Here is a 27,828-nt window from a genome sequence, read left to right on the forward strand (position 1 = left end):
TTTTGTGAGTTCTGCGTTTGCGGGCTAAACTTTCGCAAAGGATGAGTCGAGCGCGATTATCACTGAGAGATTCGCAAATCAATTTTGACTTTTGATTAATTTTGATAGAAGATACTACAATTACCGGGATTACAAATGCAGACGATTTAATACACAGTGGCGTCGCATGATTGTTTTATACGTCCGATACGCATAAATTTGCAAAGTAAATCATGACATCGCAATATATCTTTATCCCTTAACTGATCAAAGGGACCATCTATTTTGCAGCGATTTAATTTGAAGCCTCATTGAATATTCCAGATTATCTCGCTGTGAAACGATTGTTATATACGCGGACGTCCGCGCCGCACTTCCTACATCTTCTCTCCGTGGAAATTAATTCTAAATAAATAATAAATTATGCACGTAATGCTCTGTAAAATATTAATTCGCTTGCTGTTGCATTTTAATTGCATCGGCGGTGTCATTAACCAAATCGATGCGTAAACGTATCCTGCGAATTTGCATTTCCGACCACTGTATACGTAATAATAGCCGGGCTATTAGCGTTGCGCGCGATTTTGTTCCTCCGCTGTTCGCGATGTTCGCCAACTTCAGCGACATGTCCCGACTGATTCAGCGCGAGCTGACCGTTATGACTGTATCCCTGGCGCTTTTGACGCTTCTCGCCGCGGCGGTCGACGGCGACCTGCTCGAAAAGTACGCGAGCGCACCCGGCAACGTGTACCACGGTAGGTGAGTGCATTCGCGCCGCGCGATCGCCGAAATTCCGACTCGAGGTCGAGGTTCTCGCTGGGCGAGTCGCGCGTCCTCAAGATGTTTACGACTGGAAAGATTAAAAATAATAAAGAAAAAAATACTGGCACGAAACGGCGATATTTCCAAGACGGAGCGCGCGAGCAAGATTTATGGAGCGGCGAGTCGTGGAAAATTTCGCCGTGGACCGTCGAGTGTCACAGCTCCGCGCGCGTCGCGTTCGTTCCCGTCGCCGCCGCCGCCGCCGCCGCCGTCGCTGACGTAATTGTAGCTCGCGCGCGCCACCGCTTCAGGTACACTCGAGATATTCACGGGCCGGAGCTCCTGATCCCGCGGCGAGTGCTCGAGGACGGCCGCTTCAGCACGTATTCCCTGCCGAATTTCTATAACCGCCGGGAGATCGGCGAGCGCGGCAAGAGGTCCCCCGGGACGACCGATAAATTGCACCTGGTGCTACCCTTCAACGGGATCGATCACCACGTGGAGCTCAGCCCGTACCATGAATTCATCTCGCCCGACATGCTGCTGGAGACACGGGGCGCCGGGATCGGCACTAATCTCGACGAGGGCTTGAGATTCAGCCGGCCGTCCGACCGGCAATGCCACTATCGCGGCACCGTTCGGGGCCACGACAATTTCAGGGCGGCTCTGTCTCTGTGCGACGGTGTGGTTAGTATGTAGCGTATATACGAGTCTCTCTCTCTCTCTCTCTCTCTCTCTCTCTCTCTCTCGCTCTCCCAGCGCTCCGTGTAACTCTGCTGCCCTGAAGAGGCTGCTGTTAACGAACCGAGCGAAGAATCTCGGGCACGTTTGCGCTTTGTCGCTTTGTTGGCACGGCGGGGCAGGGCGGGCGGGGGGGAGGAGGGGGGTGCCCTTTGCCGGGGAGCGCGCTGCTAATTAGCTTCTATGCGCCGCGCTGGCGGCGCCCACAGGGCGTCTCACGCCCGCGCGCGGCGTTATCCGCGCGCTCGTGTGTGATACGCGCGCGAGCGCCGCGGAGGATAATCGTGCACACGAATATCGATATGTCGATACCGCCGGAAGAAAGAGGAGAGACGATCGCATCTCTCTCTCTCTCTCTCTCTCTCTCTCTCTCTCTCTCTCTCTCTCTCTTTTCGCCACATCGCTCTTCGCGAAGAGCGGTTCGCCTCTCCTCGCGCGCGAAACCGCCGCGGCCGAGAGCCGGTCGATGCGGCGGTGACTTCCGAGTCGCCGGTCGGATTTCGTTGATCCCTACGCGCGCGGTTCGCACGGATTGATATTAATTCGGGCGAGTATTTGTTGGCGGAGAGAGGTAGAGCAGAATTTCCAAGTGGCTCCGAGCGCGCTGGCTGTTGCACGTAATGCGTATTCCGCGGATTCCTCGGGGAAGTTAGCGCTAACGAAGCGAGTGAGGAGAATTGCGGGAGAGCGCGAGAGAGCGCAGATACCCGCGGAGACCGAAACATTTCTGGATCTCCCCGTCGAAATTCGATGGGAACACACATCGCGCGCTCGTGCGACGTTCTCTTCCTGAGATGGAGACGGAGAGAGAAACAGAGAGAGAGAGAGAGAGAGAGAGAGAGAGAGAGAGAGAGAGAGAGAGAGAGAGAGAGAGAAAGAGGGAGAGAGAGACAACGCTCGCCCGCGCGTTTTATTACGCCTGCGCTTGTAATATCGAGCAGAATGCGCGCGTTCCGCGCGCTCGAGAGAGTTCGTGTTGTAATTGAAATTTATAACAAAACCTCTCGACGAAGAGAGAGAGAGAGAGAGAGAGAGAGAGAGAGAGAGAGAGAGAGAGAGAGAGGGGGAGAGAAAGAATGAGACGAACATCAGGCTATTTCGGTAGCCGCTCGTGACTTCCTGAGGAGCGCTGGACGTTCCCAGCAGCCGGCGCTTGAAAAGGAGGCGGTCGTCGACGCGTCGCAAGTCGTCCTCCATCTCTTGACGTGGAAATATTCGTTTTTCGCGAGAATCGCCGTGAAAATTCTCAACTCCGCGACGCGAAGCCCGAGGAGTCGCGGATCGGGCGAGAAGAGCGGCGCGCTCGCCGGCCGGAAGCGCGCCGCGGCGGCCGAGTGGGTGCGGTGCCGCCGCCTTCTTTTCAATCCGAAATTTACGACCGGCATAGGCGCGCCGTCGATGACATCGCGCATGCAAATGCGAGTCATATCAATATGCGCGCCGCCAAGTGCGTAATAAGAGACTCGCTCGGCCGCCGAGCGGACCGCAAACGCGCCGCGGCGCGGCGCGACGCGGCGCGAAACGCGCGCGTAACACGCCGACACTCGATCGGCGCGCCGACGATGCAGGCAATGTTTATTGCGGTGCGCTGCGCTCGGATTGCACCGCGGATTCGACATCGCGCTTTCCTGCCGCATCGCTGAGCACCGCGTCTACGTAGGAATGACGCGAGCGAGCGAGTCGGTCTCCGCGGGCTTCTTTTGCTCTCCCCCCCCCCTCCCCCCGTGCTCTCGCGAAGCCGGCTCGGCCGCGAAGGAAGAGAAGTCGCTCAAAGGGTACGACAAGGTAATCCGATTAATTAATTCCGCTCGATCCGCCGTGACTCGTGTTGCACGCGAGCCCGCCGAGCGGTCGCGCCGGGCGCATGCGCGGTTTACGCTTACGCGGCAGCGACTCGAAAGTAGTTCCCCGCGGCGCGACTTATTACTTCACGAGTACAAGGCGGGCGATCGCGCTGATAAACCGCAAAGCTGAGCGCGGGGCGAACGGGCCGGCTAATTGATTCTATTAGGCGCAGAGTCGCGTAGCGATCGCCGTCCGCCTCCGAAATGTCATTCGCTCGGCCTTTCGAGCGCCGAAGAGCCGCGGCCGCGCCGGTTTTCGTCCGATGTTTCCTTCGGTCGGTTGCAGCGCATCATATCGGAGTGGATTAAAGCGAGGTATCTCCCGATGGTGAACGCGGCGTTTACGAGCCGCGTGTGAAAGGTTGAAATCCAATAAGCCGGCCGGCTGGAGTCTCCTGTTGAGTCGCTCGCTCGTGAATCTCCCGCGAGCGACGCGCGGAAGCGACGAGCAGCCGCCGCGGTATAAATTTGAAACAGGTGCGGTTTTGCCGACGTTGAGAGCGCTCGGCCCGGCGCACAATGGGGCCAGATGACATTTTTTGGCTCAAAATTCTTTGGAGACCTGAATTTCCAACCGATCATCGACATCAGTGGATGAGGTTGATCCTGAATAAATTCCAAAGAGATCTGTCTAGCCGAAATTTTGAAAAAATTATCGATTCAGGGTTCATGGGTTTAGGGTTTGCCCTCAAAGTTTATCGTTTAAAGTACAGTGTCTTGGGTTCGACCTCAATGGGCTCGAGCCTATGAATCACCCTTTTAGAAAACTTAGAATTTCAAAGCTCATCATTTCAGCCCACATTAAGAAAGAATTAAGGATTAAAATCCGTCGGTTTTGTACTTAACGAGTAATATCTATACTTGATATTTTTGTATTTTGGATATGTGAGTTTTGGGTTAATGCGTCACTGGTTCAAGATCGATAAATCTCGAGGTGTCTGTTGATTGGTTTCATAGTTTCAATCCGCTGAATACGCTATTAGATAGAAATAAGTGTCGGATAATGAGTATTTCACAAGTTTCTCGCGTTTAACGATAATTTTTTCTCTTTTGGGGCTAGTAATTCGAGGAAAAAATTTCCTTTTTTAATTTTGGCAGGACAGATCTCTTCGGAATTGATTCAGGATCAACCTTATTCATTGGTGTCGATGATCGGTTGAAAATTCAGGTCTCTAGAGAATTTTGAACTAAAAAATGTCATCTGGCCTCACTGTGCGGCGATCGGAATCTCGCGGATCGCGCCGCGGTGAACCTGGCAAGCAACTTGATAAAAAAAAAAATTCCCAATACGGTTCGATTGTACTTCCTTTGTACCTGTTTGTACCACTTTTTGTTTCGTTTGTATCTCGAAGAATAAAAAGATAGGGGAAGGGGGAAAAATAGCCAGCAAGCAAGCATAAGATATCGCAAAACGGTCAACGCCATTCGAAAGAGAATCGTTTGTACCTGTTTGTACCTCTCTTCAAATCTTTGGTACCTCAAAGGAACCGGAAGTACAGGATGTTTAAAAAACGTCCAAGAAGTACTTTCGCTCATTTTCGAGATATCGCAAAATGGCGAACGCCATTCGAAAAAGAGATTATTTGTAGAGAAACCGAAAGTACAGGATGTTCAAAATATGTCGGAAAGTTATTTTTGTACTTCCGGTCCCTTTGAAATACAAACGATTTGAAGAGAGGTGTAAACGGGTACAAACGATTCTCTTTCGAACGGCATTGGCCGTTTTGAGCTATCTCAAAAATTAGCGAAAGTATCTCTTGGATGATTTTTGAAAACTCTGTACTTCCGGTTCCTTTGAGGTACAAACGATTTGAAGGAAGATACGAACGGGTACAAACGATTCTCTTTCGGATGGCGTTGGTCGTTTTCAGATATCTTATACTTGTTTGCTGCCTATTTTTCCCCTTCGCCCTGTCTCTTTACTCTTTGAGGTTACAAACGAAACAAAAGGTGGCACAAACAAGTACAAACGAAGTACAATCGAACCGTGTTGAGAATTTTTTTTTATTGTTGTTTGCCAGGTTCACATCAGTGCGGATCGCGACTTCCCATCGGCCGGGGCCGATGAGTTGCGTTGCAAATATGGCGCGCGGCCGGTACTTTATTCCCAAGGTTGGAAAAGTTAATTTGTAAAAGTATCTAGTTACAGTTACAGTTTTTTCACTGAAAAAGTAACTAGTTACAGTTACAAATTACTGACCTTCAAAAATGACATGTTACAGTTGTAGTTATTCAGAAAATAACGAGTCGTTACTTTTCAGTTACATTTTTACAATAATTGTGCTATTATTTTAAATTTCGTAATTGTGTAAATTCCTTCAATTTTATATAAAAGTAATTTGTTGATTATATATATATATATATATATATATTATATAATATATTATATTATATTATATATTATATTATATATATATTCCTCACATTGTATATAATTTTTACAAATTAGATTCATTAATTTAAATAAGCAATTTATATTTATTCATTAAGACTATTAATAACAATTATAAGAAAATGAATGAATTTGGTGAGGATAATAAATACTAAAAGTACTAAAAATTATCTTAACATCAAAAATTAGATCTTTTCACTAAAAAATATATTGATATTTTATAAATAAAGACTTACATTTGTATGTTTCCTTAAATTTGCAGTCGAAGTCCTACTTGTGTGAGTAATTTTTTTGCCAGCGCAAATTTTGCAGAGAAATGCTTGATTGTCCTCGTTTCCAAATTTTTGTTGTAACTCGAATATTCCTGCATATGTTGGCTATGGCATTCTACAATCCTTCTCCGAAGATTGAGATGTTTTATCCATTGCTTGAATTTTTTATATAACTGGAACTACGTAACGCACTTCACGCTGAACGCAAATTATGTTAATAAATTAGGACTGGCGATGCGTGACAGAAATGTTCAATAGGCGTGCCATTTTTTTTTTAAAGAAATACAGGTTGCGTTCGGAAAGAAGACTATCAGCGTTATTGCGTCATTTTAGATTGCATTGTTTTACATCTAATGAACGATAAAGATAAATGACCCAATAGCACATTTTCCAAATGCAGCCAGAATAACTGCTTATTATCATTGCTTATTAACAAGTATCGCTCGTCGCGTTATCATGCTGCTCTGCCAGAAGCTTAAATTTGAAATACATAAAGTAACTGTTAAAGTAACTATTACATTAGTTACCAGTTATCAAACAAGTGTAACTAAGTGAAGTTACAGTTACAGATGACAAAAAAACGGGACGAAGTTAAGTTATAGTTACCAAAAAAAAAAAAAAACAATAACTGTAACTGTAACTTCGTTACAAGTAATGATCTACTTTTCAACCCTGCTTATTCCCCGTATCACTATTATTATCGTCAACGTGACGCACCTCTCTCGCATGTGCGTGCGTGCTCGCGCGCAGGCTGGTTACGTGCAAACTAATCACGGACGGTACTTCATCGAGCCAGTCTATCAGGCCGAACCCGAAGCGGACGGCCGGCACGTTCATGTGGCTTACAAGCGAGACGCGCCGCACGAGAAGGAGAGCTCGCCGGTCGGCGGCGCCGTGATGACGAAGAGGCACTGCGGGACTAGCGGTTAGTAATCGCATCACCCTTAGTTATGGTTAACAATCGACAAAAAAGAAAAAAAAACGAGGAAAGTAGTCGCGCTGAACTTTCCGACACCCGGCATCCATTTCCGAACATGACACGCCGGCCGGACCGCGCGGCGCGTTTTGGTTGTTGATACCTCAGCATATATTATTTTCATATCTCGCATTAATTCGAGACACGCGCGGCGCAGTCTCCCCACAGCTCCCGCGCCGTAGATATTTATTATGCGCAATAACGCGGGAGAGAATCTCGGGGTAGTTGCGAGCGCAAGTGACAAATAGCGGCGCGTAGTTTGCGGAAGCTCATTCCGGCTGCTTTAACAGACAACTGGGAGTCGGCGTGGGCGGAGCAGCTGGCTAAAAGGCAGAAGCGGCTAATGGAAAATAATTCTGTCGGCGCGAAGCGCGACGCCGTCGTGTCCGCCGGCACGCACAGCGTGCACCGTTACATCGAGGTCGGATTGGTCGCCGATCGGCGGTTCCTCGACTTTCACAACAGCACCGATTACGAGCAGTACCTGTTGACGATCATGAATATGGTGTCGGACTATTACCACGATAGCTCCGTGGGAAACCAGATAGACGTCGTCTTGGTGCGCGTGATATACCTGGAGAAGGAAAAGGAGGAGGTAATGCGTGGTGCAGAAAGTTGCAGGGGGTGCTATTCGGAGACAAGACGAGCTTACTTTAGTCGTGGTCTAACAATAGCGTAACGAGAGACTGTACGACGTTTGTATTCAGACATGCTTTTTCATGACTTAGTCTTACGTTAGACTCAGCTTAAATTGAAACTACCTGTAAAGATAGTCTAAGGTCGGTTTAATCTTTTAATTGCTACAAGTGTGTACAGCGTGAGGCACCAAAATAACTTTGAAAATGCACAAGATAGAAAAAGACATTAAATGCAGAAGTTGTAGGGTTTTAAGTGACGCATCATATAGCAATACTAGCATGACCTTGAACAATGTCATCAGGGTCATACGGGAAGGTCACTTTGAATTTTTGCAATGGAAAACCTCATTTTTTATTATATAATTTTTCTCTACCAATTAATGTGAACAACTTTTGTTTGAAACATTTTTTTATTTGCTTAATATTTTTTGAGATATTTAAGGGAAACTCGGTAACTTTTTCAGTATTTGGCTTACGATATCTCGGTATCTATTTATCGAAAGAAAAAGTGGTACTAGATTTTTTTACTCTATTAAGTTTCAAGAATACATTGTTACAATAGTATCCTAACTTTTGTTAACATGATGATTCGGAAATTTTCGAAGGTCATCAAATAACACATTTTTTAGCAAAATAGAGTAAAAAAGTCTGATACTACTTTCTCTTTCGACAAATAGCTACCGAGACAAAGATCGAAAAAGTTACCAAGTTTTTCTTGAATATCTCAAAAAATATTTGGCAAATAAAAGAATGTTTTAAATAAAAGTTGTTCGAATTAATTATACAAAAGTTATATAACAAAAAAGGGGATTTCTATTTAAAATATTCAAGGTGACCTTTTTGTAATCTTGATTATTCAAAGTCATATTAATATTGCTATGCGATGCGTCATTTAAAATCTTACAACTTTTGTACTTAACATTTTTTTATCTTGCATATTTTCGAAGTTATTCAGACGGCCTATTATCGGTGCCTCACTCTATATACATATATTGATGTTATCAATAATTTCCTTTCAACATTTTTATTCAGTCTTATTCGTGTTCGTATCTACACATTTTTCTCGATAATTTTCTTTTTTTAAGTATCGAGTCCGTCAGGAAACTTTTCTCTTCTGTGGTCCAATTTTTAGTTTTTCTATTTTGCTTCGTTTTATTTGATGTACCCATTGAGAATAATTTTGTGACAAATTGGAGAAAAATTTGGTCCTATTCGGAGACAAAACAAGCTTGGTTTAGTTGTAGACCAATATTAATATGAAAAGAGACTAACGACATTTGTGTATTCAGAGACGCTTTTTGACGACTTAGTCTTGTGTTAAACCTAGCTTAAATTGAAACTACCTGTAGTCTAAGGTTGATTTAACCTTTTAACTACTACATATATACGCTCTGACATATCCATTGATGTCATCAAAAATTTTCTTCCAACATTCTTATTCAGCCTCATTCGTGCTCGTCCGTACATCTTTTCTCTACAATGTTCTTTTTTTTAATATCGAATTTATCGACGGAACTTTTCTCCTCTATACTCCAACTAGTCTTGCTACTTTGCTTTATTTTATTTGATGTATCTACTGAGAATAATTTTTTTGTCACGTAAAAAGAAAGTGTCTCAAAGTATATATGCGAACCTCAAAAGTCGCGCCTTGACAATTTCTTGGTGATTGCATTCCATTAGCTACGAAGTACCTGAAGATAAACTTAAAACGATTAAATATAAGGTCTTAATCCGGATAACAAATTCAAATCATTTCGGAAAGATGTCTCTGAATAACATAGCCTTAGTTCATCGTCAGTCCATGAATAGGCTAGACTACTGAAGGACTAAAACTAAACTAGGACTAAAGTGAGATTATTACGATTCTAAACATTGTCTCTGAATATCCAGGATGTACATTGTTGAGATGATGTTCTTGTGCGAGCTTTGTCACTGGTGTGGTACCTTTTATAATTTTTTTTATTTGCTTCTTTTTTTGTATTTTATAGTTGTGTACGCATTTGAAATCTAACATTTTCTTCTCAACTTTGGCAAGCCTCGTTTCCTCTTGAATTCTTTAATTTTTCAGAGGCTTATCCCTCAACCTTTAATTTTCCAGAAATGTATCTTTTGTCCTTTAATCTTTAAGGAGTTTGTTTTTACTTGTAATTTTTCATCTTGTGCGTGCTAGGGACTTGTTTCTTTAGGCCTCTCAAACCACAAGTTTTTGCTCCGAATTTGAGGAGAAAATATACTTGGCGTAGTATCTCTTGTATCTTGCTGTGTAGTTGAGCGTGAAACAATACTGACGCGCAGATAGATTTGCTCATTAGCCCGGCCGCCGAGAGCACGCTCGATAGTTTCTCGAAATGGGCTGAGAAGATGAATCCAAAGGACGACACGCATCCCAATCATTATGACATCGCGGCGCTGATTACGAGGTAATTTCGCCGCATCGGCGCCCCATAATTGTCGTGCCACAAGCCGCGTGTGCGCTTGCAGGTACGACATTTGCTCGGAGGGGACCAATTGCGACCTGATGGGTCTGGCTCACGTCGCCGCGGCCTGCGACTCAACGAAGGCTGCCTGCATCAACGAAGACAGCGGCCTCCTGCTCGGCATCGTGGTCGCGCACGAAGTCGGTCACGTGTACTGTGTCCCATAATGTCTCGATCGCATAATTATCGAGTAGAAAGCGACTTCCCGAGAAGCGGGACAAACACACGCGAATGATCCAAAGATCGAGGGAACCGTGGACGAGCGTTTGTCTCTCGAGCGAAAAGAAAAAAAGAAGAGCCGAGGGAGAAAGGTTAATTTTATTGGGTTGTTCGGAAAGTAATTTCGGTTTTTTACATGAAGAAGAAAGACGATATTTTTAATAGAAAGAAAAGTTTTATTCCGTCACGTATTAATCATTTTGTTCTAACACCTTTTGCGATCTTTGAGGTAATAACATGATTCCACGCTCGTGGAGAACTTCTGGTCCTTATTGGCAAAAAACTGAATTAAGTGGTTTTTGACACCTTCGTTTGATTCGAAATTTTTACCATCCAAAAAATTTCGCAGTGACCAAAATATGTGATAATCGAATAGTGCCAGATGAGGCGAATATGGTGGATGCGGTAACAAATCCTATCCAAGCGCTAACAGCTTCTGGCGAGTCATTAAATTTGTGTGAGGTCTGGCGTTGTCATGACGAAACACAATACTTTTTCTATTCGCCAATTCTGGTCTCTTCTGTTGTTTGATGAAATCAGTTAATTTGTCCAATTGATGACCATATACATTCGAATCAATCGTTTGGTTGTTTGGTGGCAGTTAAAAAAAAAAACATTCCTTTCCAATCCCACCAAACAGAGAGCATTATCTTCTTTTGATGGATATCAGCTTTCGGTGTGCTTTGAGTTGATTCATCACGCCTGCTCCATGATCTTTTGCGTTCAATATTATTGTGCATAATCTATTTTTCATCCCCAGTTATAAATCGCTTCAGAAATGAATCGTTTTCCTCAGGTTTCAACAGCAAATCGCAGCTGGTATTGCGACGAATCAAATCTCTTTCTTTGAGAACGTGTGGAACCCAAGTATCGAGCTTTGAAACGAAACCAAGTTGTTTCAAATGCTCATGCACGATCGAATTCGATAAATTCAATCTCTCAGCAATTTCTCATGTTGTTAAATGATGATTTGCGTCCACCAATGCCCTTAATTGGTCTTCATCAGTCTCAACTGGCTTTCCAGAACGTGGTGCATCTTTGAGGTCGAAATTCTCAGAACGAAATTTCGAAAACTAATTCTGATACTGGCGTTCAGTCAACACATCCTCTTCATATACGACACACAATTTTTTTTTTACTTGTGCTGCATTTTTGTCTTCACGGTGACAAAACAGCAAAATGTGACGAAAATGCCCACGTTGGTTTTCCATTTTGGATGCCAAACAAAAACAACTTGACAGATTCCAAAACAACCTTTTTTCAAACGAAGCTTGAAATGTGCGTTGTAAACATATATAAAAGGATTTTCTGGTTTAGAATGAGGTTGACTGCTTAAAAAAGGCAACTAACTCCATCTACTTGAAGAAAACCGAAAAATTACTTTCCGAACAATCCGATACAAAAAGCTCCTCCCCTCTCCGCTCTAAGGGGATTCCCTTCTTCCACGGCGGTGGTGCCGTTCACGGTTGTCACAATTGTCGGGATATTCCGCGCGTTGCCGCGCGTGAAAAGCTACGACAGGCACTACGACAGGTATCCCGGCTATAAAAATGTTATTTTAGTATGGGCTGTTCCCACGACGAGCCCGAGACGAGCGGATGCCCGTCGCAGGACACGGACGATAGCTACTTTATTATGTCTCCCATCGTCTTCTTGTACACCATCAGATGGTCGAGCTGCAGCAGGAGATTTATAACAGCTTTTCTCGAGTAAGTCGAGTCGCTGCATAAGTAATGGCCGTTTTCGATTGCGCAAATAAGCACAGTCCCCGGCGCATACGCCGTGCCTCGCTCGCGCTCGGCGAGAACGCGGGGTTGGAGGAAGGGGGAGGGGGGCGAGAGTTCTGGGAAAATGTTATTCTACCGTAAATATATGCGGATTTACATCGGACTGCGGAGCCAGCGAGCCAGGCAGCGCCTCGCGCCCGCGGGATATTTCTACGTTTATCGTAGATTTCATCGCGACTAATTACCCGGTGACATTATCATCGGATTGCAGCGGCGTTAATCTCGAGCCGCTGCGTAATCCGCAAAATAAATTTATAACAATGCAGTACGCCTATCTCCGTCCGTCCGGAGCTCGCCAAGAGCGGCACGTCTCGTTGTCGACGGTGTAATTTACGATTGCCGTTGCAATCGATGCGTCGGCGGCCGAAAATTTCGGCCGCCGGCGTTGATTTACGAACGCTTCGAGGAAGCGGCCATTGTTAGACACCCGCGCTGCCGCGGCTCGTTTCGCACGCGAGCAAATCTCCCGTCCTCCAGGAGCGGCCTCGGCGAGTGTTTGACCGACAACCCGAGGAACCCGCCGGAAAAGCTCAAGTACCCGGACATGCTGCCCGGCGCGATGTACGGCGCTGACTTCCAGTGCGACATGCAGTTCCCCGGCTCGAAGGTGTGCCCGCAGCCTCAGGTAAATTCTCCACGCTCGCCTGAATTGAAGTCCGAACGACGCGAATCGCAGATTGCCGCTTAATGAGATCCACTTTCTCCCCCCCCTCTCTCTCTCTCTCTCTCTCTCTCTCAGCGAGAAATCGATTTTACGGTCGCGCCAGCCACTCGCGTTCCGCGCTTCATCCGTCACTTGACCGCCATGGAAGTCGAGCGACTCTTATTAATCCCGCTCGATTAGCCAGCCGTACAAAGTGTACTCGATTATCGCTAACGTCTTCCCGCGCTGCGTCGGGACTCGCCGCGGACGACGACGGGGTCGTTCGCCAGGTTCGGCCGTCGGAGTCCGCAGTCGCGCTTTAAATGACAGTCGGCTATCGCCGATGCACAATGAGGCCAGATGACATTCTTTGGTTCAAAATTCTCTAGAGACCTGCATTTCCAACTGATCATCGACACCAACGGATGAGGTTGATCCTGAATGAATTCCGAAGAGATCTGTCTTGCCAAAATTAAAAAAAATTTTTTTTCTCGAATTACTAGCCCCAAAAGGGGAGAAGTTATCGTTAAACGCGAGAAACTTGTGAAATATTCATTATTTCTATCTAATAACGTATTCAGCGGATTGAAACTATAAAACCAATCAACAGACGCCTCGAGATTTATCGATCTTGAATCAGAAATCCATTAACCCAAAACTCATATGCCTAAAATGCAAAAACATCAAATATAGATCCGTTAAGCACAAAAGGGATTTTGGGTCTTAAGCCCATCAACATAGGAATCTATCGATCCGAGAACTTTTTAGCTGAGCTGATGAACTTTGAAATACTGAGTTTTCTAAAAGGTGATTATAAGTTCTGGAGTCTCACATGGAATATCCATAGGCTCGAACCCATTGAGGTCGAACGCAAGACATTGTACTTTAAACGATAAACTTTTAAGACAAACCGTAAACCCATGAACCCTGAGCCGATAATTCTTTCAAAATTTCGGCTGGACAGGTCTCTTTGGAATTTATTCAGGATCAACCTCATCCATTGGTGTTGATGATCGGTTGGAAATTCAGGTCTCTAGAGAATTTTGAACCAAAAAATGTCATCTGACCCCATTGTGTGACGGCCCGTCTCTTCTCCAAGCTAATCCGATCTAGCCTGGTCTCGCAGCGACGACGCGCGTGTTTCAGGCGAATACCTGCGAGAACCTGTGGTGCTTGACCAACAGCAGCTGCTACTCCCTGGGGACGCCTAAAGCCGATGGCACCAAGTGCGGCGAAAACAAGGTGCGCGCGGTTCGCCCGTCGGCCCGCGAATCGCGCGTTTTCAGCGCGACTCGCCGAGAGAACGGGCGAGCTCGGTTGTATGCGTTGCCATTGCCGATAGGGTTGCTAGATACAAAATAGGGAGTTTTGCAAAGTATTGCAAAAACTCCCCAATGACTATTTCCGGGACATTTTTTAGGCGACGGCTGAAAAATAGGTTGTTAGAGAATTTCAGTTAAATTTGAGAGATAGAGGAGTCGGCTAAGGAGTCGGAGAGACGGCTAAGAGATGCTGCTGTGCAACAAACAAATGCGTGAATTAAGTACCAGCAAAGAGAAGTTGTATTTTTTTTCTTTTCTTTTTTTTTTATTACGCGAATGGTTTAGTTGACATCAATTTTCTTAGGTGGCACGTCGAATTTTTCGACCCTACAAATTGCGATGACTGCTCTCAGGTTTCTCTCTGGTACCAGTTAGAAACATGAATATTATGATTATGATGTTGTTGAAATTCTGATTTTCCAGGGCAAAAGACTTAAATTCAGGGACACGGGACGAGCTTAAAAATTCTGGGACATTTCCGGAAATCCTGACCATCTGGCAGCCCTAACCGTCGATGAGTCCGCGGATGTTACCGCGGAGTAAGGTTGCCATATGCGAAATGACTATTTCCGGGACATTATTTAGGCGATAGTTGAAAAATATGGGATGGTTGTTAGAGAATTTTAGTTAAATTTGGGAGATGGAAGGGTAAGATGGCTAAGAGATGCCGCTGTGCACTCGCAACAAATAAATGCGTGAATTAGGTACCAGTAGAGAGAAGTTCGGACATGAACCGTGCGACTGTATTTTTTATCACGAGAATGGCTTAGTTGACATCAATTTCCTCAGGTGGCACGTCGAAAAACTCGACCCTATATAAATCGCGATAATCGTTCTCAGGCTTCTCTCTGGTAGCAGTTAAAAACATGAATGTTATGATTATGATTTTGTCGAAATTCTGATTTTCCGGGACAGAGGACTTAAATTCCTGGACACAGGACAAGCTTAAGAATTCCGGGACATTCCCGGAAATCCCGGTCATCTGGCAACCTTACCGCGGAGCGAAAGGCGAGAAGCGACTCGCCGCGAGATAACATCAACGATATCGGCGGACGTCAAATCGCGCGGGCGAGCGAGCGAACGGCGATCGCGTCGCGGCAGGATATTCGCGAGCCGCGTTGTATCCGCGTCCGCGAACGAACGCCGATGGAAACGGCGCGGCTAAGAGGACGTTACTGTCTTTGGCCGAGAGATTTATTAACCGACGCGCTTTGTGCGTCGCTCTTCGCGGATGTAGATTTCGTCGCCTTCGGCGACGGCAACGGCGGCGGCGCGTAGATTTAATCGCGCCTGGGAAATAAATCGATGTGTCAGGAAACTTCGCGACTTTCCGCATTGGAAATTGGTATTCGTGGGATCGGTGACGGGGTGGAGGGAGGGAGGGGGCAGGAGAAAATAGCCCGCGCGAGACGTACATCGCTGTCGCTCGAGCCAGGGTTGGTAAAAAACATGCTTAAAATAAACGAGAAAACAAAACGTCATGTTTTTTGTTTAAAATTATTTTTGGGTGTGTTTTAGACAAGCGTAAGGAAACATGTTTCAAACATGTTTTAAACATATATAGACATTTTATTTTTAGCACAATTTGAACATTTGACTTTTGATGCGGACTTTGGAGTGCAGTCGGTGGTTTAATAAGAAAACTTCTTTTTTTAAATCATTTTATTTAAATAAAGTATGAAATATATATTTATTTATATATACATGTATGTGAAATAAGTATTTTTTTATAATTGTGCAATAATGTATACATTTGTAATACTGTATGTAATGTGCAAGAATATGAAAAAATAGATATTTTGTGGAAAGGTCGATTTACACCACCAATAATTTTATGTTTAAAACTGGATTACATATCAAACATCTTAAAATATACGTTTAAAAAAAGTATGTTTAAAATTATCGAATGTTTAAAACATGTTTAGAACTTTTGCTTTAAACAAAGGGTGCTGTTCGGAGATAAAACGAGCTTGGCTTGGTCGTAGTCTAAAAATAATACATATAAAAAGGACTAACGGCATCTGTATTCTGAGACATTTTTTTATGATTTAGTCTTTTGTTAATTCTAGATTAAATTAAAACTACTTATAGGGGTAGTCTAAGGTTGATTTAAGCTTTTAACCATTGCAGGCGTATATATGCGCCCTGACATGTTGATATGTCATCAAAATTTTGTTCGGTTTTATTCGTATTCGCGTCTTTTGTCGATAATATTTTGTTATTTTTATTGCCGAGTCCGTCGGGAAACTTTACTTCCGTGTGGCCCAATTAGCCTTCTTACTTGGCTTTATTTTATTTGACGTATTGAGAATAATTTTACCGTCGCAAATTAAAGAAAAAAACAGTCTTAAAGTGTAAGCGCGAAACTCAAGAGTCGCGTCTTGACAATTCCTCAGTGATTGCGTTTCATTGGCCACGAAGTGTCTGAAAATGGACCTAAGACAATTAAATACCAGATCCTAATATGAGCACCGCCGGAAGGGTCTAACTTCCTTAGTCCGGATGACGAATTTAACATCCAAAAAAAGTATTTTATTTGTAAAGTGATTTTTCTTACAGTCTCATTCTAAGCGAAGCCTTTTACAGAAAAAGGATTCTTCTTTCGATAAAGCGATTAAAGTGAACTATCATTCATCTAAAATTTATTAGATATTATTCTAACCATTTTCTTCTTATTTCAAGAGGATTATATCAATTAATTTTCTTCTTATATGAAGAGGAATATGTTGATTTGTATGTCGGCTTCTTTTGTTCAGTCATACTCTACCTTCCAACATGAACGAAAAAATAATCATGTGCTTCTGGGTCAGAATATTTGGAACGCTTTTTAAAAAGAGTATGTGTGTGCTGTAACATATAACGAAGATAATTTACTCATATTTGGTCAAATACAATTTATAATCTATTGCAAGAAGTTGAATAATATATTCTTTCCTTTAACTTTGTTTCATACAATTGGTTATGATGAACATCTTTGTAGCTATGAAGTCTATAACAAAACTGATTGGAAATTTATTTCATTCGTGCCTACTTATTGTAGAACTAGAGCTAGAAGTACATCTGCATTAACTAGTATAACCAGTAAAAATAAAATACAGTAAGAATAAATAATAATTCTCTTAAAAAAAGATTAAATAATCTGTGTATAAGAGGAAATTTATATTAAAATCAACAAATTTCGCATTATGCATATAACATATAATCCCTCTAACTTTAAGAATAACGTGTTTACGATATTTTCTTCTTGATCCTGGAGGAATTCTCTTGAGGCCATATATAAGATTAAAATCCTCTAAAATTTAGATGATTCCGCTTGTTCTGAAATTACTTTCTTTTGAGTGAACCATTTCGGAAAAATGTCTCAGAATAATGCAGCCTTCGTTTATCGATAGGCTAGACTACCGAAGGACTAAGCCAGGATCAAAGTAAGATTATTACGGTCTTACGCGTTATCTCCGAATAGCGCTGAAAAAGTTTAAAACACGCGAACCCTGGTATCTCGAACCCGCGGGATCAAGGCGGTGCGAGATGAAAGAGCGACGTGTGTGAGCCTGTGTGTGCGCGTGCGAGCTGCAGTGGTGCATCCACAAGAAGTGCGTGGACATGGGCATTCGGCCGGCGGCGGTACACGGCGGATGGGGCGAGTGGGGTCCCGTGGGGCCCTGCAGCAGGACCTGCGGCGGCGGCATTAAGTACTCCGAGCGGGAATGCGACCGACCGGTGCCCGCGAACAGCGGCAGATACTGCACCGGCGAGAGGAAGAAGCTTTTCACCTGCAACACCACGGTAAATTGCGCCGCGTCGCTCCCCCCTGCCGGCGCGGCGGCTCGCGTGAGCTTCGATAATCGAGTCGCGCTTCCGTCGGCCGTTTCGACACTTTCGCGCTGCTCTTCAGGCTCGAGCTTGCCGGCCGGACAAAAGCGTTCGGGCGTCTTGGTTTTTTCTTATTTTCTTCTCCTTGCTCGCCGCCCTCCGTTTCATTCTCATCGTCGCCATCGTGGCTTTTCCACGCCGCACAGTGGGGCCAGATGACATTTTTTGGTTGAAAATTCTCTAGATACCTGAATTTCCAACCGATCATCGATACCAATGGATGAGGTTGATCCTGAATAAAGTCCAAGAAGAGATCTGTCTAGGCGAAAGTTTGAAAAAATTATCGGTTCAGGGTTCATGGGTTTAGGGTTTGTCTTAAAAGTTTATCGTTTAAAGTACAGTGTCTTGGGTTTAGCTGTGGCTAGATTAGGTTCTTGGACTATTTGAGACTCTTAATATATACGGCTTCATGCATCCACGAGCTAAAAAGTTCTCGGGTTGATAGATTCCTAAGTTGATGGGTTTAAGACTCAAAATACCTCGGTTTTGTGCTTAAACGGGTCTATATTTGATGTTTTTGTATTTTGCAGGGCATATGAGTTTTGGTTTAATGGGTTTCTGGTTCAAGATCGATAAATCTCGTGGTGTCTGTTGATTGGTTTTATAGTTTCAATCCGCTGAATACGTTATTAGATAGAAATAATGAATATTTCACAAGTTTCTCGCGTTTAACGATAATTTTTCCTCTTTTGGGGCTAGTAATCGGAGAAAAAATTTTTTTTTTAATTTTGGCAAGACAGATCTCTTCGGAATTTATTCAGCATCAACCTCATCCATTAGTATCGATGATCGGTTGGAAATTCAGGTTTCTAGAGAATTTGAACCAAAGAATGTCATCTGGCTCCACTGTGCGCCGACCGACTGCGAGCGCGGCGGTGAATTTCCTCCCCCTCCTTGCGAGGACCCGCAGGTCAATTCTTGTTCTCTTTTGTTTCTCGGCGGTTCGTCGCGACGATTCCTCGCGCGCAGCCCTGCGACCCGACTAAACCGCCATTCCGCGCGATGCAGTGCGCCGAGCACGACAACGAGGAGATCCTGACGGACGGGCTTCATCAATGGAAGCCGTATATGGACCCGAAATTAGATCCCTGCGCGCTCTACTGCATCAACGAGAAGCGCACTTTCGTGAAGATCTCGCCGACGGCGAACGACTCGACGCCCTGCAAGGCGGGCACCAACTATATGTGCATCTCCGGATCGTGCAGGGTGCGAAGTCACGATGTTCGAATCGCTTTTTTGCGAAAGGACGCTGGTGTCGTATTACGTTATCTCCTTTGAAACTTTCCCATTCCGATTTCAGTCTCCCCCCCCCCCCCGAGACGCACATCACTTTCCAATGTCCTCTTTTATTTATTTACGTTTTGATATTGATATACGGGGTGTCCGAGACGTACCAACGCTCGTCCACATGTGAATTAGGTGAGACGGAAGAAAAAAATCATTCTATCATTTTGCAAACAATCGCGTAAAATATTGGGACGAATAGCCGCGATATCAATGTCCTTTAATTAATCCTTAAACACCAGGATAGGTGAAAATTCACACGGTGATATTTTTTAACTGTTGCCGCTAGATAGCAGCGCATTACGCAACGGTGTCCCGCTAGAATTTACAGTGTTCATAAATATTTGTAGTTCATGTACACTAAAAAAAAAAGAATAAAATATTATGGTTGAAAATTCACCGTCCTAGTAATAGGAGGAACATCCAAGAGTTAACAACTGCAAATCTACGTGGTTATTTGCAGCGAAATGCGATGGGCGGCCTTTTTGATTTAATCTACTGGTACATGACTGCAGGAATCGTTGCGTCACGACTCATCATTCGCGCTTAATCATTCGCTGATTCTTTTTAACACGTTAAACATGTATCGGTCACCGGTGACCGACGATAAACTTTGCGTCTAGGCAGTGTCCATTACCGTTAACGATACAAAATTTAATAAATAATATTCTAATATTAAAAACTAAAAGTTTTAAAATTATGAAAAAAATGAATCTACATGTATATATAGGGTGAGCCACCTAAACAGGCCATCTGAAAAACTTTGACAATATGCAAGATAGAAAAAAAAACAATGTTAAAGTTATAAAGTAGGGTTTTAAGTGACTTATTGCTAAGTGACGCTTTCAGCGTCACTTAGCAATACTAGTATGACCTTTAACAGCGTCATCGAGGTTACGAGAAGGTCACCTTGACTTTCTTTTAAATGGAAGTTTCAATTTTTTATTACATTATCTTTTTCCACCAATTATTTTCAACGACTTTTGTCTGAAACATTTTTTCATTTGCTCAATATTTTTTTATATTTAATTTAAGGATATTTAAAGAAAACTTGGTAACTTTTTCGATATTTGGCTTACGATATCTCGGCGACTATTTATCGGGAGAAAGAGTGGTACTAGACTTTTATACTCTATTTGGTCTTAAGAATATGCTGTTACAATAGTGCCCTAACTTTTAACTTGGTGATTTTTGAATTTTTAACTTGGTTAACTTGGTGATCTTTAAAAATTTTAGAATCACCTTTAATTTGAATTAATCTATGCATGCACACGTGCACGTTGGTGCGGCTTGCGTCTCAGACTCCCCGTATGCTAAAGTGCGATTCGTAAACCCTGTACATTGCAAAAGAGAGAGAGAGAAAGAGAGATTCTCCAATTTCGCGATCGTTTTCTCACGCGCTCGAAATTTCTCCTGTATCTTTGACGCTGTTGATTTTGCAGAGACACGTCCATACACACACACACACACACACACACACACACACACACACACACACGCACGCGCATACGCACACATACACATACACACACAAGCGCATGAGATTCTTACTTAACCAAAGCTGCTCTCGTATTATGTATCCGCAAATAAAGCGTAAGCGCATAGTGTGCGCGTGCACGTAATCGAATTTGCAACAAACTCGGAATAATTAACGGGAGGGGGGAGGACGAACTGCGTTACATACTTGCGCGTCCATGACAACCTTTGCGCTAGTCTGGCATAATTGGATTTAGCGGAAAGGTTCCCGCTATTTACGTGCGTTATCTAACTGCAATTACTTTGTCGTGCTTAGCGCAATCCACCGTTAATTAGCGACGCAAATTCGCCGGAATTGCGTGCGATATATCGGGCGATAGACCGAAATAACTGGATACCCGACGTAAGAGCATTTGCGAGCAAGCATCGACGAACGAAACTTGCGACGAACGAAATTTCTACTCCCTCCTCCCCTTTCTCTCTCTCTCTCTCTCTCTCTTTTGAGGAAAGCGTAAAAAGATACAAGACAAAAAAATATGTCTCGCAAACATCCCCTCTTCGGCGAAAGGGATGATCCCTTTCGCCGACTTGCACGCGGCGCTCGCCCTTTCGTCGATTATACGCGTCGAGCAAGCCGAACGTCGAATAACACGCGGATCTCTCGCATCTCGCAGAAAGTCGGATGCGACTGGCTGATAGACTCGGGCGCGATCGAGGACAAGTGCGGCATCTGCAAGGGCGATGGGACCAAATGCAGGCCGGTGGAGGGCGAGTTCACCGAAACGGCGTCGTCGAGCGGTAAAATTTCAGCGGAGCTCGCGAGCCCGTCGCGATACAACGTTCGTCTCTCTCCTCTCTTTTTGCAGCATATGTGAAGATCCTGACAATTCCGCGGGGAGCGCGCAGTGTGCGCGTTTCCGAGAGGAAACCCAGCGAGAACATGCTGGCGGTGAAGCTCGAGAAGGATAAAACATACTGCATCAATGGCGACAAGTGAGCTTCCGCAAATCGTCGCGCGAGTCCTCGCTTTTCCCTCTCTCTCTCTCTCTCTCTCTCTCTCTCTCGCTCTCTTTTGCGGGCGCTTTTGCCGTTTTTAATTTATAGCGTCGATAATACGCGGGCGGAGCGTCCCGGGAAAGTCGATACGCGCGGATACATTTCGTAACGATGATAAACGTGGCGCGTTTTTACGGCACTTTTACGACGTCGTCGCTGGCGTAGCCGCGAGTTGCAGAGCGGAGATTACGAGTGCGCTGGGACGATGATTATCTACACGCATCCGGAGCCGGATAAGGAAGTGGTGGAAATGAAGGGTCCGATAGCTGAAGATGTCGAAGTGGAGGTACGTCATGTCCGTTTTTCCTCCGACGGCTAAAATCGCCGTGTAAAATATATCGCGCGCGGTATAATTATCGGTTTTGTCGGGCATCCGCCGAGTAAAAACCCGATACCGCTAATACGTCTTTTTATCGGCCGCGCGGCCGGACTTGCGTGCGTCGGCGATTTTATTTATTGCGAAATATCCGCCGCGTTTCTCTCTCTCTCTCTCTCTCTCTCTCTCGCGCGCGCGCGATCATTATGAGTATCTTGCGCGCCGCGCTTTTTTCCAGCGTTTAATTAATATGTAGGTTAATGACGAAGTAATATCCTCAGCCCCGAAAGAGTCGCGTGTCTGTGCGCGCGATCGTTGCTCCCCGAGTAGAAAAATTAATAGGGCTTTGATAAGGGCCTGATTATTTTTCTCTAACATTAATCTGGCTCTAGTAGGGATAGAAAGACAAGGGCCCAACCAAGATATGTAACAAATGGTTTAACGGGTCCTTATAAGGCAATATTATAAGGGCATTATAAGGCAATGTTAAAACAAGGGCTTTATAAGGCAATATTTTTATTATTGCTTGAGCAAAATATTCGTTCTGTTTATTTATTCCAAGAAATTTAGATTGTAATTTCTTTATTTCTTTATAACCTTGTCGGTATACAACAAGAATTTTTTATTTTAAAAATATATAGCATACTCAATAGTAAGATATAGCATTCTTTACACATAAAAATCCTGCTACTGCTTTTATTCAAGTTTGCTGTATTTCAAAACGAAGGCAATATTAGAAAAATCCTTGGAAGAGACTAATGAATATGGCAATTAATAAAACTAATAAAATTTGTTTTTAATTAAGATATAATTAAAAAATTTTTTAAAGAACCAGATGGAGCGTACCTACTGAAACAATACTAAACTATGACAATTTTATTATACGCTTCAGATCTTATTAATTTTCTATAACAGAACTTGATTTTATATATCTAAAGCATCCTTAAAAGATCCTCCTAAGGTCCTTATCAGTTTTCCCTATCAAAGTCATTTATTTATTAAATTTAAGGCACCCATAATGAATCCTTTTAACGTCCTCATCAGTTTTCCTTATCAAAGTCTTATTTCGTAAAATTTAAGGTATCCTTAAAAGATCCATCTCGAGGCCTGTTGTGGTAATAATGAAGCATCCTTTTCTGGGACATTCCATTCAGTCTTATCAAGGCCTTATGCTTCATGAGGATGGCCTTAACAATATTTGCTCGGGTCGGACGAGACTCTGGCATTCTCGCAATGTTCGACGCGACAAATTCGAGAAATGCTTGCTTTGCGCGCGAGATGCGCGCAAAGATGCGATGCCATGAGGAAATTAACCTTTTATATTCTGAATTTATTCACCTTACCAAATTTTTGTGCAATTGAACAGCATACTTCTCAGCATATCATAAACATAGGGAACAGAAAAAGTTTTATAATAGTTTAATGATTAAATTTTAAGCTGGTACTTTTAAGTACCGTCAAAATACCAAGGATAAAGCAATTTTGATCGTCGCACGGAGAGGGGGGAGAGGGAGAATATTCGTCGGTTCGATATGACCGTGAACGATGAACCGTGAACCGATGGCACGCGTCGCTCGAAGGAAGCCGAATCTCGGCTTGCGATTTTGTTTCCTGCGAGCGAAACGCGTCTTCCAACCTTCTTCTTCCATGTGACTGTCCGATTCGCCGCTGACGGTGCTGCGCGCTGTTCAGTACGCCTTCTTCAATCCCGAAGACAATCCCGGAATAGACTACAAGTATTACGTGAGCGCGACGAATACGTCGTACAGGCCCAGGTACATGTGGGACTTCACCGAGTGGTCCGAGTGCAGCGCCAAGTGCGACGGCGGCACGATGGTAATTTATGACGGCGGCATTTCAGGCGTGTAACGCGTTCGGCGCTCTCATGCCGATCGATTCGCGCAGATATCCGAGGCGTCCTGCATCGAGGAGCAGGGCGGCCGAGTGACGAGCAACTTCTGCGACGGTATGCCACGGCCGGAAGCGAAGAGCCGCATCTGCAATCAGGCCCCTTGTCCCGCAAAGTGAGTCGCAAGTTCCGAGCGGCGCGGCGCGGCGCCGCGCCGCGCCGCGCAAGTTTCACCGCTCCTCAAGTGCGGACAATGCGACGTCGCCGTCTCTCGCGTAGTATCGACGATAAATTATTTCGCGCCGGCGTTTGTCCCGATGCGACGCGAGACTCGCGACTTCCTCTCGTTCGAAATTCGGCGTCGCGCTGTTCATTCTCGCGGCACCTTCGACTCGGCGCGCGTTGTCGGGACGCGCGGAATGCACTCGACTCGAATCGCGCCGCTGAAAAATCTCTCGGCGCCGCGCACACCTGAGTCGCGCTCGCTCGATCGATCTGAGTTTCTTCTTTTAACGATGACGCAGTGCCACGCGCGCGCGTGTCCGCATACATTCGCCGGTAAATAAGACGTTAACGCGGCGCCGCGTAAACATCGGCCTAGCGCTCTGCGCGCACATTAGCGTCCGCTCGACTAATCCGACGCAAAGCGAATAAATCCGCCTGCGCGGCCGGTCGACCGCTGTGCAGATGGCGAGTGAGTCAATGGAGCAAATGCAGCGCCTGCGACGGGAAAAAGGGCATGCGGCACCGCAAGATCCAGTGCGTGAAGCCGAGCGCTCGACGGGGCCAGGACGACGTGCAGGCGAATTTCGACGCATGTAAGGGCCGCGTACCGCGGCAAAAGGAGGAGTGCATAGGTACAATCGCGCGCGTCTCTGCCACATCTTTACGAGGAATCTCCGTTTACGGCTCGCGTTGGCGCTGCGAACCGCCGAACGGTCGAAGATTGCCGCTCGCTCAAGTTTATATGACGTTTTATTGTTATTATCATTATTTTTATTTTTTATTAATACTATATTGTTATTATTATTTTTATTTTTTATTAATACTATTTCATTATTATTAGGTCATCATTATTGCAAATGAATAATTCAGAAATTTTTCAGCTAAAAAAAATTCAAGGTTTATTCTAAAAGAGAGTAAAACAAATTTGTCAATCGAAATATTCGCTGTTGCTTTTTGTAACTTTTAGCCGTTTTTCAGGCAGCTGATGAATTCCATGTCGGAAAAATGTTGTGTCTTTGGACACGATAAGGTCGTCAAGGCATTTTCGAGTCTCATCCAGTGATTTGATGAAGTGCGTATCGGACGAGGCATGTTGCGTCGATCGGAACAAATGGTAATCGGTAGGACTGATGTCTAGTGAATACGCCGGGTGCCGCATAGACGTCTCAGCCAAGACTCATTATGATGTCTTTTGTCGTAGAAGCAATGTGCGGCCTAGCGTTATCGTGCAACAATTTCACAGGACGCTCTTCTTTGCCACTATAAGGACGTTTTCGTTCTAATTCTTGACTCGAAGGGATTAATTGGTGTTGGTAGTGGTCCGCAGTAATTGTCTCATTCGGTTTTAAAAGTTCATAATAAATCACGCCCTTCATTTCTCACCAAATGCAGAGTAGAATCTTCTTTTCGAAGTGTTTTGGCTTTGCGACCGATGTTGATGGCCCGCTGGGATTTACCCGTGACTTTTTGCGCTTCGGATTGTCGTGGAATATCCACTTCTCATCGCCCGTAACAATCTTCCACAAGAAAGACTTTCTACGCTGCTTATTGAGAAGAGAAAGACGCACTGCCACTCGTTGGTTTTTATTGGCTTCAGTGAGTTCATGCGGAACCCATTTTCCTTCGTTCTGAATCTTCCCCATCTCCCCAGTGTAGGCGTTTGGAAATAGTTTGTTGCGTTGCTCCCAACTGCTTTGCAAGCTCTTTTTGCGTATGTGCTGAATTCTCAGCGGGCAGTTGCTCCAAAGTATTGTCGCCGCATTTCCGGGAGGACCTCCAGGACGTTCTTTGTCAGTCAGACTGAAATCGCCGCTCTTAAACCGTCTAAACTAAAATGCACACACATCGATGCAGCAACTTCGTCGAAAAAGGAACAAATCGATTCGCACGCTCTTGCAGCATTTTTTCCTTGTTAGAATTCGTAAAGAACGTGCAGTGTCAGATATGTATCTTGTCTGTTGCCATTTCTGGCTGTACCGAATTGAATAATTTTTGAAATTATGTTGAGCCTTCCACCATGATAAATGTAATTTTTAATAACTATACAAGTCAACATTACAAGATCGTAACCGTAAAACAGCAGGAAAATTTGATTATTTGAAACTTAATTTCTGAGCTGCTTAAAAAAGTTTGGATTATTCATCTGTATATACCTAACGTTATTTCTTTCATTATTATTATTTTCATTTTATTTTTATTTTATTTTTCTCGACTATGTGTACGTTAATTTGACGATAGGCACGAGACCTTGCAAAACGGTATGTCCGAAGAGGACCCGACAGTCCGACGTGCGGCAGTTGATAGAGGCGAAGGAGGCCGCGAGTCTGTCCGCGAACGATCAGCGCAGGATGATCGGTAGACTCGTCGAGCACAGCCTAGCTCGTTACTTGGATAGGGCCCGCGACGAGTCGACGCGCGACGAGGAAGACAAGCTCGAAGGGACGGGCAGCGGCGCCCAGGACTTCCGGCGGCTCCTTTACGACTGGGCGATGACAAACGAGGACAAGCATAAACGCACCTGCGAGCCGGACGAGAGGTTCACCACGCCAAAGCCAGGATCCATCATCAAGGATTCGGTACCCATCGAGAAGGTTATACTGCTGCAGGCGCCGTACATGGACGAGTCCCTTCAGTCTAATCTGTCGGACAAGGCGTTCCAGGAATCCGGCGATACCGTCGGCGGGGGTATCGACACGAGCCAGCAGAGGGTTTACCAGGGCGCTCAGGCGGTCGACCTTATCGAAAAATTGACCCGTCGCAATCTCACGGCGACCTCGCGTCCGATCGCCGTCGGCGGGCGCTCGTCGCAGGGGGGAACGTTGAGCAGCAAGGAAGAAGGAGAACGCTCTCTCGCGAAGAATTCCCGTCATCCGCGTGCGTACGCGTCGCATGATTGACGTGATTCATATAAAAAGTAAAGCATATGAGCAAACGCACTCGACTACAGATTTGAATAAGTAAGAACCGGGGGGACTTTGGACATGTTTCCGCGTTTTCCCTCGAGGGGACTCGCCGCGCTCGTTGATTCACGCGCTCGTCACGAGGGGACGATTAAGTAACATCACGGGCTAAAGGTCATCGGGCCGAGGAGAGCGACAGGCGGGGGGAAGAGAAGACAGAGGAAGAAAAAAGTCTAATATGGCAGGTTAGGTTGCACGACGGACGGAAGATAAGATTGGCCGATACGACACAAATGTCACGCGCGCGCGCTCGGAGAGACTTTCAGGCGGACTCGCGTTGGGCCGTGCACGCGCAAGTACAAACTCGAGATTAATGATTCGCGCGTGGTTTTTGCCACTTAATCTTTATTGCTACAAGAAAATGTCGCGCTCGCTCGCTCTCGCGCTTCCTAACGATACCACCAAGATGCCGGGGCCATTACGCGCGTGGAGGAGAGAGCGTAATCTCGGGTCGTTGCGAGGCGGATCGCCCCCGCCATAAATAACTTACAAACGACGAATCTGAAAGATCAATGCTCGGCGCCGAGAGCGGGACTCGTTAGCGGAGCTCTCGCGGGGAGCGGGATCTCATCCTCTCGTCGTGGCGTTCGGCTGTAATTTATGTCGCGCGCGCGACCGCTGCAGCGTCGCATATTGAGAGATTATCTTGGGCCGCCAGCGGATATCCATCGGCGCTTTACCGTCAATTACGGCCGTGTTAGCCGGACTTAAACACCGTCGCCGATTCAATCGGCCGA

At 45.0% G+C, this 27,828-nt stretch overlaps 1 protein-coding gene across 1 annotated transcript; it reads left to right on the forward strand.

Moving 5' to 3' along the window:
• Positions 1-583: 583 nt before the first annotated feature.
• Positions 584-27,332, forward strand: LOC105184185 (A disintegrin and metalloproteinase with thrombospondin motifs 7). The gene is made up of 18 exons (XM_025301998.1): positions 584-738; positions 996-1,428; positions 6,741-6,915; positions 7,257-7,561; positions 9,900-10,024; positions 10,086-10,232; positions 11,863-12,009; positions 12,565-12,712; positions 13,877-13,972; positions 17,629-17,838; positions 18,895-19,131; positions 21,360-21,483; positions 21,552-21,678; positions 21,907-22,027; positions 23,750-23,893; positions 23,963-24,081; positions 24,594-24,763; positions 26,370-27,332. Exons 1-18 carry the CDS (start codon positions 584-586, stop codon positions 27,026-27,028), a joined length of 3,642 nt encoding a protein of 1,213 aa, XP_025157783.1. The 3' UTR covers positions 27,029-27,332.
• Positions 27,333-27,828: the final 496 nt, after the last annotated feature.

This window comes from Harpegnathos saltator, unplaced genomic scaffold, assembly GCF_003227715.2.
Source record: "Harpegnathos saltator strain DR-91 unplaced genomic scaffold, Hsal_v8.6 scaffold462, whole genome shotgun sequence".
Classification (NCBI taxonomy): Eukaryota; Metazoa; Arthropoda; class Insecta; order Hymenoptera; family Formicidae; genus Harpegnathos; species Harpegnathos saltator.

Coding starts and splice junctions, on each gene's coding strand:
- LOC105184185 (XM_025301998.1), top strand. CDS start 584: ATGTTCGCCAACTTCAGCGACATGTCCCGACTGATTCAGCGCGAGCTG. Junction 10,233..11,862: donor GCGCACGAAGTCGGTCACGT/GTACTGTGTCCC, acceptor ATGTTATTTTAG/TATGGGCTGTTCCCACGACG. Junction 12,713..13,876: donor AGGTGTGCCCGCAGCCTCAG/GTAAATTCTCCA, acceptor CGCGTGTTTCAG/GCGAATACCTGCGAGAACCT.